The sequence below is a fragment of the Asterias rubens genome, chromosome 4 (assembly GCF_902459465.1).
Source record: "Asterias rubens chromosome 4, eAstRub1.3, whole genome shotgun sequence".
Lineage (NCBI taxonomy): Eukaryota > Metazoa > Echinodermata > Asteroidea > Forcipulatida > Asteriidae > Asterias > Asterias rubens.
Window position 1 is genome coordinate 12,377,283 of NC_047065.1, and position 17,057 is coordinate 12,394,339.

The following is a 17,057-nucleotide window of genomic DNA, read 5'->3' on the forward strand; positions in this document are numbered from 1 at the left end:
GTGCCGATGTGCTCCGGTAAGCGGTCACAAAAACAAAGTGGGTACCCATCGTACGCGTAATGACAAGAACCAAAGGTATCTCTCGTAAGGGTAACCAGCGATAGTTAATGCGTACAACAGGCATGCAATTTCTACAACAGGCGAAAGTCAAGAAATTTGACCAGAAGGCCTGTGACATATCAGTTTATTATGGGTAAGTTTCTAATAATATTCATTTATTTTGAATGCCAAGAAACAATGGACCAAGTAAAGGTAACTTTTAAAATTGTATTTTCGCTTTTATGAGGAAAATGTGTATTTGTGAAGTCCGGATACAGCGAGGTGAAGATTTGGACTGACTTACTTGCCCATCCCATTTCACTACTCGTGGAGGTTCACGTGAATGTTTTGTCTGCCGAAGAGTGAAGTGATTAGGCAGGCCTATATTTCTATGTGTCGATGACAAAACAGAAAATATTCATATTTTTAAAAAGTTATTATGACCAAAAGCATGATCGTGTTTGAGTGTACTGCTAATATAACTAAACTACACTAGTTAGTAGTTTTACAGTCACAAACACTGAAATAGTGGAAGACATCTTTTCGGTGCCCATCTTTTCCACATTTCAGATAATATCATTATTCATTTCATTCACAACTCAACATTTTCAATAAATCATGTTTAATCATGGAGGAAAAATTAATTCTCCCCCATGACTTAATCATGGTGGTTTAATTAACTTGTTGTATATTAGGCCTAGTCCTATGGGTAATTTAGCACTGTAATAACACGGAGGAATAACATTTATAAACGTAAGCAACAACAAACCAAAAACAGATACATGCTGACAAGCATAACATCAGATTACTTCTATAGAAACTATAAGGCTCCCCTGTGAGCCTTATACTTGTAGGGGTCTCATATTTAGGGCCTCCTTAAAGACAGTGGACACTATTGGTAATTGTTAAAGCATGTCTTCTCACTTGGTGTATCTCAACATATACATAAAATAACCAACCTGTGAAAATTTGAGCTCAATCGGTCATCGAAGTTGCAAGATAATAATGACAGAAAAAACACCCTTGTGACACAAAGTTGTGTGCTTTCTGATGCTTGATTTCGAGACCTCAAGTTCTAAACTTATGAATGTATATTGAGTAGGGTGGGGAAAGCTTTAGGTGAACAGTACACAGGAAACTTCAGTTCTGGCTGGCTAACGGTCGTAAAACTTTCACCCATCAACGCTGATTTGAAAAACGTATAGCGTTAAGGAGGCCCTAAATATGAGACCCCTATAAGGCTCACAGGGGAGCCTTATAGTTTCTAGAAGTAACATCAGATTACCTACAGTGAAGTTATCTTTTTAGCCTTTTCTTTAGAGGAAATACATTTTTGGGCAATTGGAGGGTGCATAGTTCTGGCCAATAGTAGCTAGACATGGACTGATGAGGTAGTACAAAGAAGGACCCTGCTATATTAACTAGCTCGACAAACTTTAAAACTTGGCCGAAGTCCACAATTTTGCAAATATTATGCAAAAACCTTGGCCATGTTCCACATGGTGGGGCTGGTAATTGAGTTAGGACAAGCAACCCATCCTAACTTAGGATGGGTTCAATTCGTCCTACGTACTTGGATACGGAACTGAACCCGTCGTAAGTCCAGAAGATCAGATTCCTAAGTTGGGAAGGGTTTGGTGAAATCGACGGCAGCATGCCAGGGCGTACTCCAAGTCCAAGTCCCAGACGCGTGTCCATAAGTTTTGTACACAAAGCCGGATCAGTGTTTTTTTCTTTGTCCTGGGGAAAAATTAGTATGCGCCACTCGTCACGTGTTGTGACTTCGCGATGCGTTCTGCAGAGTTTGGGAACAATCGGCATTTGTAGTGTAGTGGTAAAACGGGAGTAGTTGGGGACTGAATTACGGTAAGAATTTATCATTTTTAACCATTTTTGAGATTGAGGAGTTGATTTTTGGTCACCCACAGGGCCAGTGAGAGTTCAAGGACATAGAGCCTAGTTTTGGCGAGAAAAAAAAAAAAAAGGAGATTTGCGTTACCAAAATTTAATGGACCAGTATCGTGATTTACGTAAAAGGTTACTGGAGAAGATAGCGGACGAAACCTGAAATAGTTCTAGGAGTAGGAGCTGGGCAGGGATCATGCAGTGTGCTGTTGAGAAAATAACTGTTGCCAGTGACTGAGGGATGTTTTTCCCTGCCCGGTGGTGCAGGTGCGGACATGGTCGGGACTAAACACAGGGCCAATTTTACATCCCCCCTTCCCTGCTAGTGCTCCAAGTTTTCCAAGTTCTGTTTAGTAGAACTTTTGTGTCTGATTTGCACCCACCAACTATACAGTCACAGCAGTTGACTCTCGTTAATAAAGAGCTCAAAAGAGATAAGACCCTAAGAACAAGGTATTTCAGTGGGCCTTAACTGTACCATGCTTATTTTTATGTCTTAAACAAAATAAAAGGTACATGTATAATGGTCAAAGCAAGAAAACGGATTACAAGATAACTTACAAAGAAAATTTTGGAAATTTGAGATAATTTTCAAAGAAAATGAAAAAAAAAACTTTACAGACCATACAAAGGAATGTTTTTCATACTTTCAGCAAAATCAAGAAAATTTGTTTTTGCAACAAAACTCTTACCTTCAGTGGTAAAAATGAATTCCACCTGTCCAAAATCCTCAAGGATCCGTTGATCAATAGACACATGATTGATAGAGGTGTGCTGTCAATGATTCCAATTCTATTCAATCAACCAGAGGTGGTAACCAGATTGTTAGTCCAAGCAGACAACAGAGGGCTTAAGTTGCTTGTGTGATTCAAAACCAGCTACACTGTACGTAGTGAGTGGGGCAGCAATCCTTCTCTGTATCAAACACGATCCGGCTTATTTAGAATTCAAGTGGGAAATGGACACACGTTTGTGGTTTAGATCTTTTAGAAGGAGACTTAGTTTTGGACCAAGCTCTTTAAAGACACTGGACACTATTATATGCATATTGACTGGCAATGAGGTAACTAGTGTACGTCTAGTAGGGCAAAAACAAAACAAAAAACATGTAGTGTCCTGCCTTTTCCTTATTCAAAATGGCCGACAGACAACTGGCAGACATCTGACAAGTGTTTTTTCCGTCTGAAATCATTTAGGCCCTAAATGTATCTCGTTTTTTTTTCTTTTTTTTTTTTTTTTTTTTTTTATAAAGGAGAAAGAAGGCAGCCTCTAAAAGGGAAACGAGAAGGGAAGCTGAATATATGCTGTTTTTTTTTATTTGGCCTTTGTCAGGTTTCAAGCGAAATGGTTTTTGCGGTTAGTCTATGGTTTCTGTTGCCCTAGTCTTTGCCTACTTGGTGCTCGTTCAAGAGTTTCCCATAGGCTTTTTGAAATGAAAAAAAAATGGCCTGCAGGATCTTCCTGCATTAGTTGTCTGGTTTCAGTTCTAGAATAGATTGTCTGGTTTTGACAGCAGGAAGTATTGAATAAACATTAGTCATTATTTAAATGAGAAGACATTGCCAGAGATCAAACTGGTTGAGTTGAACCAAGATCTGACCATAGAGTTATGTAAGAACTAGAGGGTGCACTGGCCTATTAACGCGACCCGGCATGCGCGCATGCAGCCATTTTCTAAGTTGACAAAACAGGCATTGCTGAGCGTGTGTTTGTGCGGCCATTTGTAAGTTGAAAAACAGCATCGCGTAGCGTTCAATAAACACAAACTCCAACATGTGCTTCGTATTCAACTAGCGTACAGAATGGTGGGCGCGTGTCTCCCTGCGGTCCCGTCGCGTTTGTGCAAGAAGCATCACCAGTGCGCCCTCTAGTTCTTATATTTAACTCTATGGATCTGACGCATGTGTTGATGCAGGGTGCCAGACTAGTCTGCCCATTGGGTAGTGCTGCATTTTGAATGAAAATGGCATCTATAGCAACTGCTTGACCACAGAAAACTGGTCCCTCCATGTGGAAACTCTCTTATTACACAGCTTTGTTCATGATCAGGGCACAATTTCATAGTGTTGCTTTTAAATAAAAATTAAAAGCAGAGAATAATTGCTTAGCCGGGATATCATTTCGAAATTGTACTTGTGACAGAGTAGTTTGGCTGTCTACTGTTTGCCTAATGTTCATGAAGCCTTTAGTCAGTGCCTTGCTCTATGAGTGTTATTCACGTGGCATGTGAAGATGTACAGACTTCACTGTTCTACTGTAGTATACATAGTACCTTTTTTGTGTACATTGTGTTTGGTGCAAGAAAACAGAAGACCTTGCCTGGGGGACTTCTAGCAAACCACATCCCTGGACAAGAAACCAAGGGTTTCTTTATGCAAAGTTCCTTGAGTACTTTTCTAAGGTTGATTTCACAATGCCCCCCATAATCATTACAAACTGAAGGCTTAGTGGTTTTTGTTGTTGTGTGATGCAGTCAGCATTCCTACCAGAGCAACTTTCTATTTTGCCTCTTTTGAAATCCCTGCAGAGAACAATGCAAAGCTTTGATGGTAGAGCTTTTAAGGGAATATTTACTTGTGGGCTGTGCATGTTTGGAGGATTACCAGCCAGCTTGCATCAGGATAGCATAGACTTAATACATAATCAAAAGAACATAAGATCCTTAACATTGAGGCGCGCTTAAAATGAACAACAGATGATGAGGCAGTAATGAAATTTTAGATGTAGTGACAGACAGACAGACTGCATGCTTGTACCGTAGTAGCAGCGTGATTCATAAGAAACATATACTGTGCGGAGAGTGTGATTGCCAACTGGTGCTAGCTCTCTGTGTGAAGACTTCAAGTGCTGTGTTTTTTACATTTCCGCATGTAGTGTGGTTTGACCTACAGGTTGCCTTGGTTGACATTCCCCCACCACAGGAAGACCGTAGCTCTATGGGAAGACAGAGGCTTGTATTCATGAGCACTGCATGACGTGTACAGTGTGACTGTGTGGACTGTGTGTGGTTTTAATCGCAGCTAAAACTCTCTGTGTCATCGGATCACTGCATAATATAATCACTGCTGGATAGGGAACCTCACCAGTACACATGTGTAGATCACTGTTCACTTCAAGCAATAGTCTGGCGTAGGGAAATGATCTCATCACTCCAAACACTTCTGACTTCAAATGGGAACATGATATAATTTAGTATATGCGTTTTGGATACTATTTTACTGATCGTTGTTCCTGTGTATTTTTTTCCTTCTCTTCTTCACCCATATTGGAATACGTTTGACTGGTTGCGTTCTGATGCTGTTTTTCTCTGGACTTCATCAACTACAACATGCCGGCACTAAATACATTGACAGCCGTGAGTATTCATTTATTCTTTTTTTGCTTAGTATTTTTTTTAAGTAGGTAAAGTACTCTCATTGATGGGAAATAAAATGGAGTTCAGACAGCACTCCACTGGTTTATGTTGTGGTCATTGTCGATAAACATTAATAAAAAATACCCAATAAATTTTTAGTCATCGTACATAAATTCCAATCTGATGACAGGGTTTACCCTTTAAATTTTTCTCCTTGATAGATAGGCCAGCAAATAGCTTGTCATTTAACTAGTCCACAATGTTTTTTCAATGGTCCATGGTATATGAAACAATTAATAACGGTTTGTTGTTTCAGTTTGACCCTAGCACTGGCGGAGTCTTTTCCAAGATATTAAAAGTTCCGTTTGCTTAAGTACAAAAACAACAGGAACTGAGTTAAGTACTACATTTGACACTCCCCCCCGGGACAAATATTTCCTGTCTGGTGTTGGTATATTATCGCACCACGACATCTACTTATTGTCTTGTTGATTTGTAAAAGCTCATTCTGCCAAAAAGTTATAACAAAATTTAGTAGCAAAGGACACTTTTCAATTGGAAAATCTTAACACTTCATAAAAATATGTGGTTCCAAGCTTTTGAAAAAAAGGGGGGGGGGCACCAAGGCCAAGAACTGGGCAACAGAGGCCACTGACTCTGTGGCTTCCATGTAGTTCCAGTCCAGAATAGTAATAACAATATCTCATGACACACTTTGAAGAATTTAAAGTGGTGTATAACAAAACCACACATATTTGGAAGTGTTTTAATACTGTAAGCTGCTGTAGTTTTTATTATTGCCATTAGTTTTTTGAAAGAGTGATTATGAAACGTATACCTTCCTTTTAAGTTTGCAAAGGACCATGACCCACAGTAAACCTTATGACATCATGGTTCCCTGTGGGTAGTCGCCAGCAATCTACACGTTGTGTACATCATGAATATTTAGTCACTTCCTCTCGACACTGTCCCTTAACTTCCCTTTAACTTTCAACATTTAGGGATTGGCAGACTTTTTCTGTCAGAAGATTGATTAAAGAAGGCCGTGGTAGCGTGGTGTTTACAGCATTCCAGTTTTGCTTACAATAGGCTTCCAAATAAAACTGAATTTAAATTCAAGGAAAATATTTTTGTTTTGAATTTTTTGAAACCTGCATTAACAGATTCAGCTTGAAAGATATTTTGAAAAAGAAAATTTGACTTTTCTTTTCAGAGGATTTGTTTGGCCTTTGACCGAAGTCCATAATGTTTAAATGAGTCATTTGATCTTGATAGTATTTTCATTGTGACATCTCAGTGAACTGGTGGTGAAGTTTTTATTTTTATTTATTCGGTCACCTTGTTGACAGAGTCCCAAGTGACCTGAAGGTCAAAAGTGATTCAATATAGCCAAGTTCCCAAAATATTAAAAAAATACAGAAGATAAGAAAATGGTCCACCCAAAACATGGGACAAAAACACTCTCAAGATTTCAAGTACAAGTGTTGAACATAATAAGGGTGTGGCGCTAGCACCATTTTGCATTGACTGAACATGTTTTGTGCACTCTGAATATTAGAGTAGAAAATGATGATTTTTGTGCGCAGCAACTTGGACATTTTGTGCAGCATTCTGCTATTGTATACAAAGGAAATGGATCGATTTTGGGCCTACACAAAAGATGCCTACATATAAAGTATACAGTTTAGGCCTACATGTTAAAGACTGATTCACAGATTTAATTCAGTGATCATTGCCTCATCGATGATTTCAAACTAATTAATTAATTTCCGGCAAAGTCAATGTGTGGATACTTCATCAATTTGGATAGCGCGATGAACTGAAAATCTCTTTTAAACAAGGAAAGAAGTTCATAGAAAATTCACCAGACATTCAGACAGGGGTCAGGTTTTTGAAGTACAAAATAACGATTGGTTAGAAGCCTGCAGCAGCTTTTGATAGTTTAAAGCATTTTGAGAATCATTTTTCCCTCAAAGTAATGTGGTTAAATGTAAACACATTTATCAGTTTTTATGCCCTCAAATTTGAATTTGAGACAAATCGTATATTCCTATCTGGGATTATTCTTCCTGGATGGGCATCTTCACTCCGGAGTTTGGGGTGATATCTCACAAACTGTACCACCTCTAAAAACATGTTTGCACTACATTAGTTTTATCTACATTATAAAGGATTAAAACAATTAAATAGCTTTAAAAAAAATCAAAGGTTAAATTTGCCTCTAAATTGAGGATCACACCTCCAGATTTCAAGGCAGCGTGTTTCTTGAATTTTCTGAATCCATTTCAATTTTGTTTCTCTTTTTCTTTTTTCTTTGTGCCGTTTAGAATAAACCAAAAGACATGGAGGGGTATGTAGGTTTTGCTAATCTTCCTAATCAAGTTTACAGGAGATCCGTCAAGAGGGGATTTGATTTCACACTCATGGTAGTTGGTAAGTAATCTACTTATTCATGTTTGATTTGTGTCAAGGTCAAGTAATAACTGAATCATGAATGGCTGCAGTCAAGCCTTGATTTTTCGTTCGTGAAGGGGCACAGCAATTTCCCTCTGGTATGGGGCACTTCTATGGGGACAATTTTAAGTTTGTTTTGGACCTCCCGGGATGAAAAATCCCCAGATGATTCCTGCCGTCGATTTCGCAAAGAGTTAGGACTCACCTTATTTCGAGTTAGGACGAGTACTCTCGTCCTAACTTAGGATTAGTCTTAAGGTTTGCATGCTACAGTGCAGGGTTGGGACTCGTCCTAAGTCCTAAGATGAGTCTTAAGTTAGGAAGAGTTTTGTGAAATTGACGGCTGGGTTGTTTGAACCCCACCGCAACCCCATGATCGTTTCACACTCCTTGGGAATTTTCTCCTCGGGAAAAATGCACACTAAAGATCCTTCCACAATGCTGTCTGACTTGAGCCCTGGTCCCAAAGCATGGATGGCCAATTCCTGGGTAAATGCAAGGTTTTTTTTTTTTTTTTCTTCTTTTTTCTGCGCCTCGGAATAGGGTCTTGTACACTAGATAGATGGCGCATTATAAATGCATTATTATTATTATTATTATTATTATTATTATTAAGTGTGAATAGGTTAAATAAATTTGCCCAGGAATTTTTCATGGGAAATTCGTTTAGTGTGCAAGGGGCTTAGTCATGGCTGTAATGAGGAAGCCTGTCAATCCAAATAACAATTTACTTATCACTGGGCCAGGCATACCTTTCTTATCTGAGGTTGGGCCTTCAAATATTTTGGTGTTGAGTGATAATAAATAGAGGATTGAAAGGTTGCATATTTTGGGCAAAAGCCTCAGGGAGGGAGGGCTTTTGGGGTCCATTCAGAGTAATCAACGTTTACATTTTTCGATCTGAACTCTCTCAGTGCCCACATTTTTTTGTGTTTTTACCCTAAAATGTAACTTTGTGAAGGTTTTTAAATTCTGTTTTAAAAACAAAATAAAAGACAGTGGACACTATTGGTGATTGTCAAAGACCAGTCTTCAAACATATGCATAAAATAACAAAAGTGTGAAAAATGTGAGCTCAATTGGTTGTCGAAGTTGCGAGATATGAATGAAATAAAAAACAGTAGCACCCTTGTTACACGAAGTTGTGTGCTTTCAGATGCTTGATTTTGAGACCTTAAATTCTAAACTTGAGGTCTCGAAATCAAATTCGTGGAAAATTACTTCTTTCTCGAAAACTATGTCACTTCAGAGGGAGACGTTTCTCACAATGTTTTATATTATCAACCTCTCTTCATTACTCATTACCAAGAAAGGTTTTATGCTAATAATTATTTTGAGTAATCACCAATAGTGTCCACTGCCTTTAGTCACAAAACTAATATCTTGCTGATTTGTGTTGCCTTTGTATACAACATCAGGAAGACCTAAATGGGTTTATCCACTCAAACATGAATAGTAAGGGTCATCTGTAAAAATAGAACTCTGAGAATGCTGCGTGAGTCATTATCAGCATGGTGCAGTTCTGAGATCATTCTTATAGATGCAATAGCCATTTAATTTCACCGGGTTCTTACCACAGAGCAAATTCTTGCACATGTTTGACGAAAATGATAAAATGTGACATGAGGGCATAGCAAAATGGCATAATGCGAGCCATTGAGCAAATTGAGCCATGTACATTTATACATTGTATTACTGTACATCAGTGTTTATCATTTGTGTAGATCAAAAACAGGCATTGATATAAGAGATGTTAAGTTTGCATAGGGGATGATGAATATTAATTTTGGTTTTTACCCATACACCGATGTGTGTAAGCACTGTATACTCAGTACTTTCCCCCGAGGTATTGAGTTTATTTCTTGAAGGGCCACAGCAATTTTCCATCTTGTATAGGGGCACTTCAAGTTGTACATGAAATAAAATACGCAAGGGGCAAGCAAGTCCAGCAATTTGATTAAATTTGGGCCAAAAATTGAAATAGATGCGGAAAATTTTAATTCGTGTTGAAACTTTGCAAAGGGCACCACAGCAAAAGCACAGGGCACCACGGGAATTTCTGTGGGTGCTGTGGGTTATTTCTAACCCTAACCCTAACTCTAACCCCCGCTAAAAATGTTCTGTGCTCGTCGCACTTTGAAATAGGCCTACTTGTTTGTCATGTGGTATTATGTGGACACTGAGTACAGTCCAGCTCAACATTATCTAGCCATCATTTTTATCCGGTCTTCATCGCCCCCTCTATTTCCCGAATTAATAACGGAAGGCAAAATGTTTTTGTATTTTTAAACCACAAAGTATTAGTATATCTTGCACTACAGTGGACATCCTGGGTGTGCCAGTAGTATTCAAAATGCTACATGGTTAAAATGTAATTGTTAAAAACAAAACGTTTTAGAACAGAAACCGCTTCCTTATAGGGAGTTTGAATTGTATGTTAAAATCATGCAGGATGTGTGGTGTGTAAATCAGGAAATAGGCATAAAAACATGGGTCTCTAGTTATTTTTTTAAGCAGAATCTGCCTGTGTTATCTTTACTATATTTTTCTTTAAAGGCAATGGACACTATCGGTATTATCTCAAAATAATTGTCACCATAAAACCTTACTTAGTATGAGCAATGGGTAGAGGTTGAATATATAAAACATGAGAAACGGCTCCCTCTGATGTGACATAGTTTTCGAGAAAGAGATAATTTTCCACGAATTTGATTTCGAGACCTCAAGTTTAGAATTTGAGGTCCCGAAATCAAGCATCTGAAAGCACACAACTTCGTGTGACAAGGGTGTTTTTCACGACCAATCGAGCTCAAATTTTTACAGGTTTGTTACCTAAGGCATATATGTTGAGATACACATAGTGAGAAGACTGGTCTTTGACAATTACCAATAGTGTGCAGTGTCTTTAAATCTTTTGGATAGGCTACTGAAACCAAGGGGTCACCAGATGCAACCCAGTCTATAACTATAAACCCATATTTTGTCAACCCAATGTACATATGTATTTAGGGTGGTTTTACCTGATTTGTTCATGGTTCAGGATATTTCACACAGTGCGGAATTCACAAACTCTGGTTTAGAAGAAAAGAAGCTTTCTTCTCCCTCAAGTCCACAAGGGAGACCATTTAGTGTTGACCCTGTACACAAACCTGTGGAATATCTCATCCATCCAACAAATGGGTGATTGTACTGTGAGCTCTTACTTCCCAATAGGAGACAGGGGAAAACAAATCTTTTGGGTCAATTTGACAGAAGGATTGAGGGATGTAATGCAGTGTTAAGGAGTGACTAGGAGGATTTGGGATCATTTGGCTTTTGCTACAGCTCATGCAGCTATACTCTCTGTGGTCTGCTGGTGAAATGTTTGTTTTTAAACACTTGAGGACCAGTCAGTATTCTGTCCAACTAGTCCAGTTGGCTAGTCTATTGCTGAAGTACTTCGTGCAAGTCTCCTCTTTCTAATGCCAATGTTGAAAGAAAAACCTTCAAGTATGGAGCAGTGAAGAAGCTGGCGGGACAAGTGAAATCACAAGCCACCTGGGCCCAATTTCATAGAGCTGCTAGGCACAAAAATTAGCTTAGCATGAAATGTTTGCCTTGATAAAAACAGGATTTCCCAACTAAATTTCTACATGATTTTCAAGATTTGAGCATACATGTTCAGCTGAATACCAGGAAATGCAACAAAATGGAAATTAGGTTGGTAATATTGTTTTTATCAAGGAAGAAGTTTCATGCTAAGCAAATTTTCGTGCTTAACAGCTCTATGAAATTGGGCCCTGGTCCTGCTGGCTAGCCACTAAAAAAGTTAAGGGCACACCTTGCAGTGGTCTGCTTGCCAAATGTGTGTTAAACCCTTGAGGACTTGTCAACTTCTCGCTCCACATCATAACTCGAGACAATCCACTTTTATTTTGTGACCAGTTTCTTCAGCTGTCATTGTTCTAAAACTCTGTTGCTGGGCACACTCCATCGATTGAAACCGATAAGTGTTGTACACTCCCTCCATTCCACACATTCAAAACTACGTAGGCTGAAGATATTCCTGTTCACATCTGCATGTGATCTTAATTAATTTCCTCTCAACCTTTTCAGCACCTCAGGGGGAAAGGTTCTTGCTAGCGTGGGCTTGATACATGTTTTGTAGTTGATTCTTATTATTATTATGCCCTCTGGGTTGAGCACTGTTTCCAAAGACATTGTCAAGGTCATTTAGTGTAGACATATCACCCTGGACTATGCTGGAATCAATACTCCGAGTGCTGTTCAGCTACATTTATTTCTCAAAGGCAGTGGACACTATTGGTAATTGTCAAAGAAAAGTCTTCACAGTTGGTGTATGCATAAAATAACAAACCTGTGAAAATTTTAGCTCAATCGGTCATCGAAGTTGCAAGATAATAATGAAAGAAAAAATTCCCTTGTCACACAAAGTTGTGTGCGTTTAGATGGTTGATTTCGAGACCTCAAGTTCTAAATCTGAGGTCTCGAAATCAAATTCGTGGAATTACTTCTTTCTCGAAAACTATGTCACTTCAGAGGTAGCGATTTCTCACAATGTTTTATACCATTAACCTCTCCACGTTACTCGGGACCAAGTGAGGTTTTATGCTAACAATTATTTTAGTAATTACCAATAGTGTCCACTGCCTTTAAGTGGTGGAAAAATGTTTCCCTGGAAACCATTGCGAGATGGATCACTATAACATGGTACACGTGTAGATCATATAAATAGACAAATCAAAGAAGTGCTCGAAATGAATGGCTTGCGATACAATTTGTTACTGGTAAAACCCAATTTTACATTTTGTTGAAAACCTTTGATTTTGAAAGGAAATTGTAAATGTACAACTAAAAAATTACAAGTACAATGTGTGGTGGTCAGAAATCCTGGGTACCAGGCTGGTTTTTCGGCACCGACCACTGCGGGCAGAACTGTGACACAGATGTACTAGTATGTAAGCTCTATTATAAAATGTGCTTTATCGCAATGCATAATTATTAGGTCTATAAAATTTGTGACGTTTAGATTTCATCTGTAAGCTGCACCAGCTTTAAACTGGCTAAATGGTTTTCAGAAACCCACAGGGAAGATAGTGATACTGGGAGTAGTACGTAGTACCTCAACTCAAACCCTCAACCCAGGCAAATGTCTAATTAAAAAATGTGCACTGCAATGTACGACACATTCTGACATCGCCTTCCAAAATGGTACAACCAAGATTATTGCGATAATGAGGTAAGGTGGTTTGGGTCAATACATTATGTAATGAATCTTGCTCTGGTTTGTAATCAATACCGATGCTTATAAAATAGAAATTAAGGCCAAGTAAAAAAAGAAACATGTTTAGCGTCCCCGCTTGCTTCCTTTTTTAGAGGTTGCCGCCTCTTATGATTAAAAATAAATAAATAACGATCTCTTTAAACAAGAAAATAATTTACTTTAAAAACGTGTCGGGCAGTCACTAAAAAAAGGGTCCTCTTCAGTCCTGTATTTTTAAATCTAAAAAAAAAAAAAGAGACCCTCCTCCCTTTTTTTGTAGAAACCCAGATGCTAATTTAATATAATTTTTTTACACGGCCTAAGGGCTGGACTAAATGCATGTTTGTATGGACAGTGTTGTTTACTTTGATGAAATTTATTTCCTTAAAATAAATTAACAAGATGAAGGCCTACCTAGTCGCGGAAATAAACCGAATGTACCATTGAACTTATTTTCTGAAACACTTGGCAGGATATAGGCCTACTTTGTACACTATTGTATTTTGTTCAAGAGCTTTTTTAAAAGCACACTCCTGTTATGATACATGTTGCTTGCCAGATTGACTTCTGGAGGTTTACATTTAATGTACATGTTTGTAGGCTACATGTAGGCCCTACATAAAATGCAAGTTATTTCAACTTGGACAGAAAATCGCTTCAAACAAATCCATGTAAACACACCAATCTTTACCAAGTATTACTAGGTTTTGACCCTCGCCATTGTGCTAAGAAGGGAAAAAAACCTCCATGAAAATTGTCAACCTTGAAAAGTATTTATCCGGAGAGAAAGCATTCCATTCCGTTGTTCAATAAAGTGTACGATTGGGTGAAAGGTGGGTAGTGGCATGGTTCAATGCAGTGTACTTAAACCCACTCCAATCACAGGATTATTTGTGCAACCGCTGAATGGAAGGAATTGAACGCTTTGTACGTTCTCTAAACTTGTTTTCACAATTGGCTATTGAGTTCACAGGATGTGGGCTTTTAAGCCTGTCTACTTTGTAATGTACTTTGACTTTCACTGGTGTACAATCAAACTCGGTAAATTCTGATTGATGTGGAAGGTCTACATGCAGGCATACACGTACACCTACATGTACTTGTCTATTTTGTACACATTAGCAGGGCTTGATTTTAAACTGGACCGTAGTCTGCAGGCATGATGCAATGGTTTTGTACAGGAAAGCGAAAGGAGGGAAGTCCTCGCTCTGTCAAAACACCCACATCCCTTTTTATTTGTTTCAATTCAATGTGGCTGCACATGTTCATGGAATCATGGACTCAAATGCAGTTACTGCATGACGTGGCGGCCGTCGCATCAGAAAAAGGCGCTGCATTATTATTGCGATGTGATGGCCAGTGTGCATAAATGTGTGTTCAGCAAGGTGTTCAGTATCTGGGTTTGAGCTCATAGAACTTTACATTTGTAGGTTTGTACTTGTTTTCCTATGTAAAATGGAGCATTTGTGAGGTGACCATTTAAAAAAAAAGCAAAATGGCAACACACTTTCCAGGATCAAACGGATTGAAAATAAAACGCAGTCTTCGCAATCACAAAACCATGAACCACAGGTGTTGGGTGTACAAAGCTGTATACACATAATACTACGTACTACAACTTCTAGTACTTATATAATATGTAAAAGTGGAAGAAAAGTGCAGATAGCTTTTGTTGATGCAAATCAACATTCCAGTCGAACGAATTCTAGGATTTGACTCAATAGATGGCCATTGTGTTCAAATATGGTCAAACTGGTTTGTCTGATTCATTGCGGCCCAGTGGAGCGTTTGTACTTGTTGATTTGAGTACCGTTATTCAAATTGCGGCCCAGTGGAGCGTTTGTACTTGTTGATTTGAGTACCGTTATTCAAAGGGTATTGTTATTTGTTGTGTGTGTGGTTAGTGGGCCATATCTTGCCCTTCAAAGTTACCTTTACGCGGTAATGGGTCAATGCGTGTACACACACTTTACAGCAATATTAACCTCCATACCCAAACATTCCACTTGTTTTTTGGAACAACTTTTTACTTTATTTTAATTTTGATCTCCCAAGATGAAGCTATTTTTTTTGCATGAATATCAATACCTAGCTTGCATAGAATAGAAGTGTTTCACCAATGCAGCAAGGGGGATTTTTCTGTGGCCCTTTCTCTATGCATTGACAGTTTTCCTCCAAATGTGCATTTGAGTCACAAGTGTTCACATCTTCTGTCAGTATCAGGTATGAAGAATGAAAACATCTCAGTATTTGGTTCTGAAATGTATTATATGTGCTTTAAAAAAAAATATTTTCTTAAAATAAAAAAAATGTTATTTTCAGAAAGTGCAGTTGGTAGTTTTAAATGTAGGTCCATATCATGAAGGGCAGAGAAATGTTTCATACTGTTCTGTGTAGCCGACATGTTTCTGTGCGGCTGTATGTACACACCACTTTAGAGTAATTACTTTATGTGTGAACGGCTCTCTAATTGTACCATGGAGAAAGATATTTTTACCTCCATGATTTTACTGTAAAGAAGTGCATGTTCCGGCCTGTTCATTCCTTTAATTAGCAATGTGTACAGAATGTGAACTGTACAATGTATTGTCAGATGGCTAAGCCGTTAGACCATGGAGGTTAGACCTTGCTGACGAATCTATCAAATATGCAGTTACATGTAGGTCATGCAATATGTGCAGTGTGTGTCCTAATTATTCCCGTCATACATGCAGGCCTACATTGTAACCTGGTGTCCAGACTGCACTGTTGTTTTACAGACACATTATGTACACTACGCTGTGTACTGTGTATTGTCAGTGTATACAGAGGGCCAGTAATTGTCTGTAACAACAAGACTGCACTCCCTCTGTGCGCTCTGTGCTATTTATTAGTGTATGATGTGAATTTCACGGCACCCTCCTGTGAGACTTGGAAATTATAAGTGATGACTGGTGGTGTTGGGTGTATGCAGCTGAACCCAATAATAATACAGTGTGGGGAGACATGGAAGGCAATGAGTGCCATTCAGAATAATCAGGGAGAACGAACCATGGCTTTCTATATTTTTGTTCCTCCGTGCTCAATGGAATGCACAATGTTTCATTATAAATGTGGATCTCGTTTCGAAAAATACTGGTTGGTGGGTAAACCCCCCCCCCCCCCAGAATATTAATGTCGGACCATCTCTTGGGAACAGCTTCTTTTTTTAACCATTTTTACCTCAGACAAGAAGGAATACATACTTTGAGATGTACATACTGTGTGTACACATTTTAAATTGAGAACTACATATCATGTAATTATTTATTTCTTATTTCTTATGTAGTTCTCAATTTAAAATACATGTATACATCTTAAAACCTGTCCATTTCAGAAACCATAGCATCGGCCTTATCTGCGTTTCAGGCTTTAAAATACAACACAATGAACAGAAGACAGAGACAAAAACCCAAATCTTACCACAAAACAGAGGAAATATCAAAGTACATGTACATGACGCATTGTACATGTTTACAAAGTGTATATTATAAGTACGTTTAAAAACAAACAGCAGCCTACAGGGTTTGCCCATAAAGTGAACAAACAGAGCAATCCCCAATGATATATATTCCCACTTTTCCCCTGATGAAGGACCAAAGCAATTCATGTCTAGTGTATAAATACATTGTAGCCTACTCCCTACAGTACAGTATTCCTCCAGCCATGGAGAGAAACATCCTTGATAATACACCATCTAGAGTTGTTCAATGGTCCCATGGGGGTAAACACCATGAATACTGGTTGGGTTTTCCAATTTGTACCAATTGTGGATGGGAACTGGAATTCATGGCTGTACTGAATGCTAATTGCTTTTACACTGCATTGGTATGCCAAGTGATTAATGATGGGGTGATAACTGATTGCAGTATCAGCATAGTGTAGTAAATGATGATTACCCAGTGATCTTATGTACATTTACAGTGAGTTAGCAAAGTTTACTAAGATACATGTAGTCAGATAGTGTAGAGTAGACCCATGTAGACCCTAGTGTACTGTAAACCTACATGTACATACATGAAT

The 17,057-nt window shown here is 38.5% G+C and overlaps 1 protein-coding gene across 7 annotated transcripts in view; it reads left to right on the forward strand.

Moving 5' to 3' along the window:
* Nucleotides 1-34: 34 nt before the first annotated feature.
* Nucleotides 35-17,057, forward strand: part of LOC117288764 (septin-7-like) — a 54,296-nt gene continuing 37,273 nt past the window's right edge. For 4 of the 7 annotated variants that reach the window (XM_033769595.1, XM_033769599.1, XM_033769597.1 and 1 more), the window contains exons 1-2: nucleotides 4,638-5,299; nucleotides 7,627-7,732. In XM_033769595.1, coding sequence (XP_033625486.1) covers nucleotides 5,273-5,299; nucleotides 7,627-7,732 — 133 coding nt within the window. In that variant the 5' untranslated portion in view covers nucleotides 4,638-5,272. Of the gene's footprint in view, nucleotides 194-4,636; nucleotides 5,300-7,626; nucleotides 7,733-17,057 lie in introns of those variants that run through there. The other 3 variants (XM_033769598.1, XM_033769594.1, XM_033769600.1) reach the window with 3 other exon arrangements.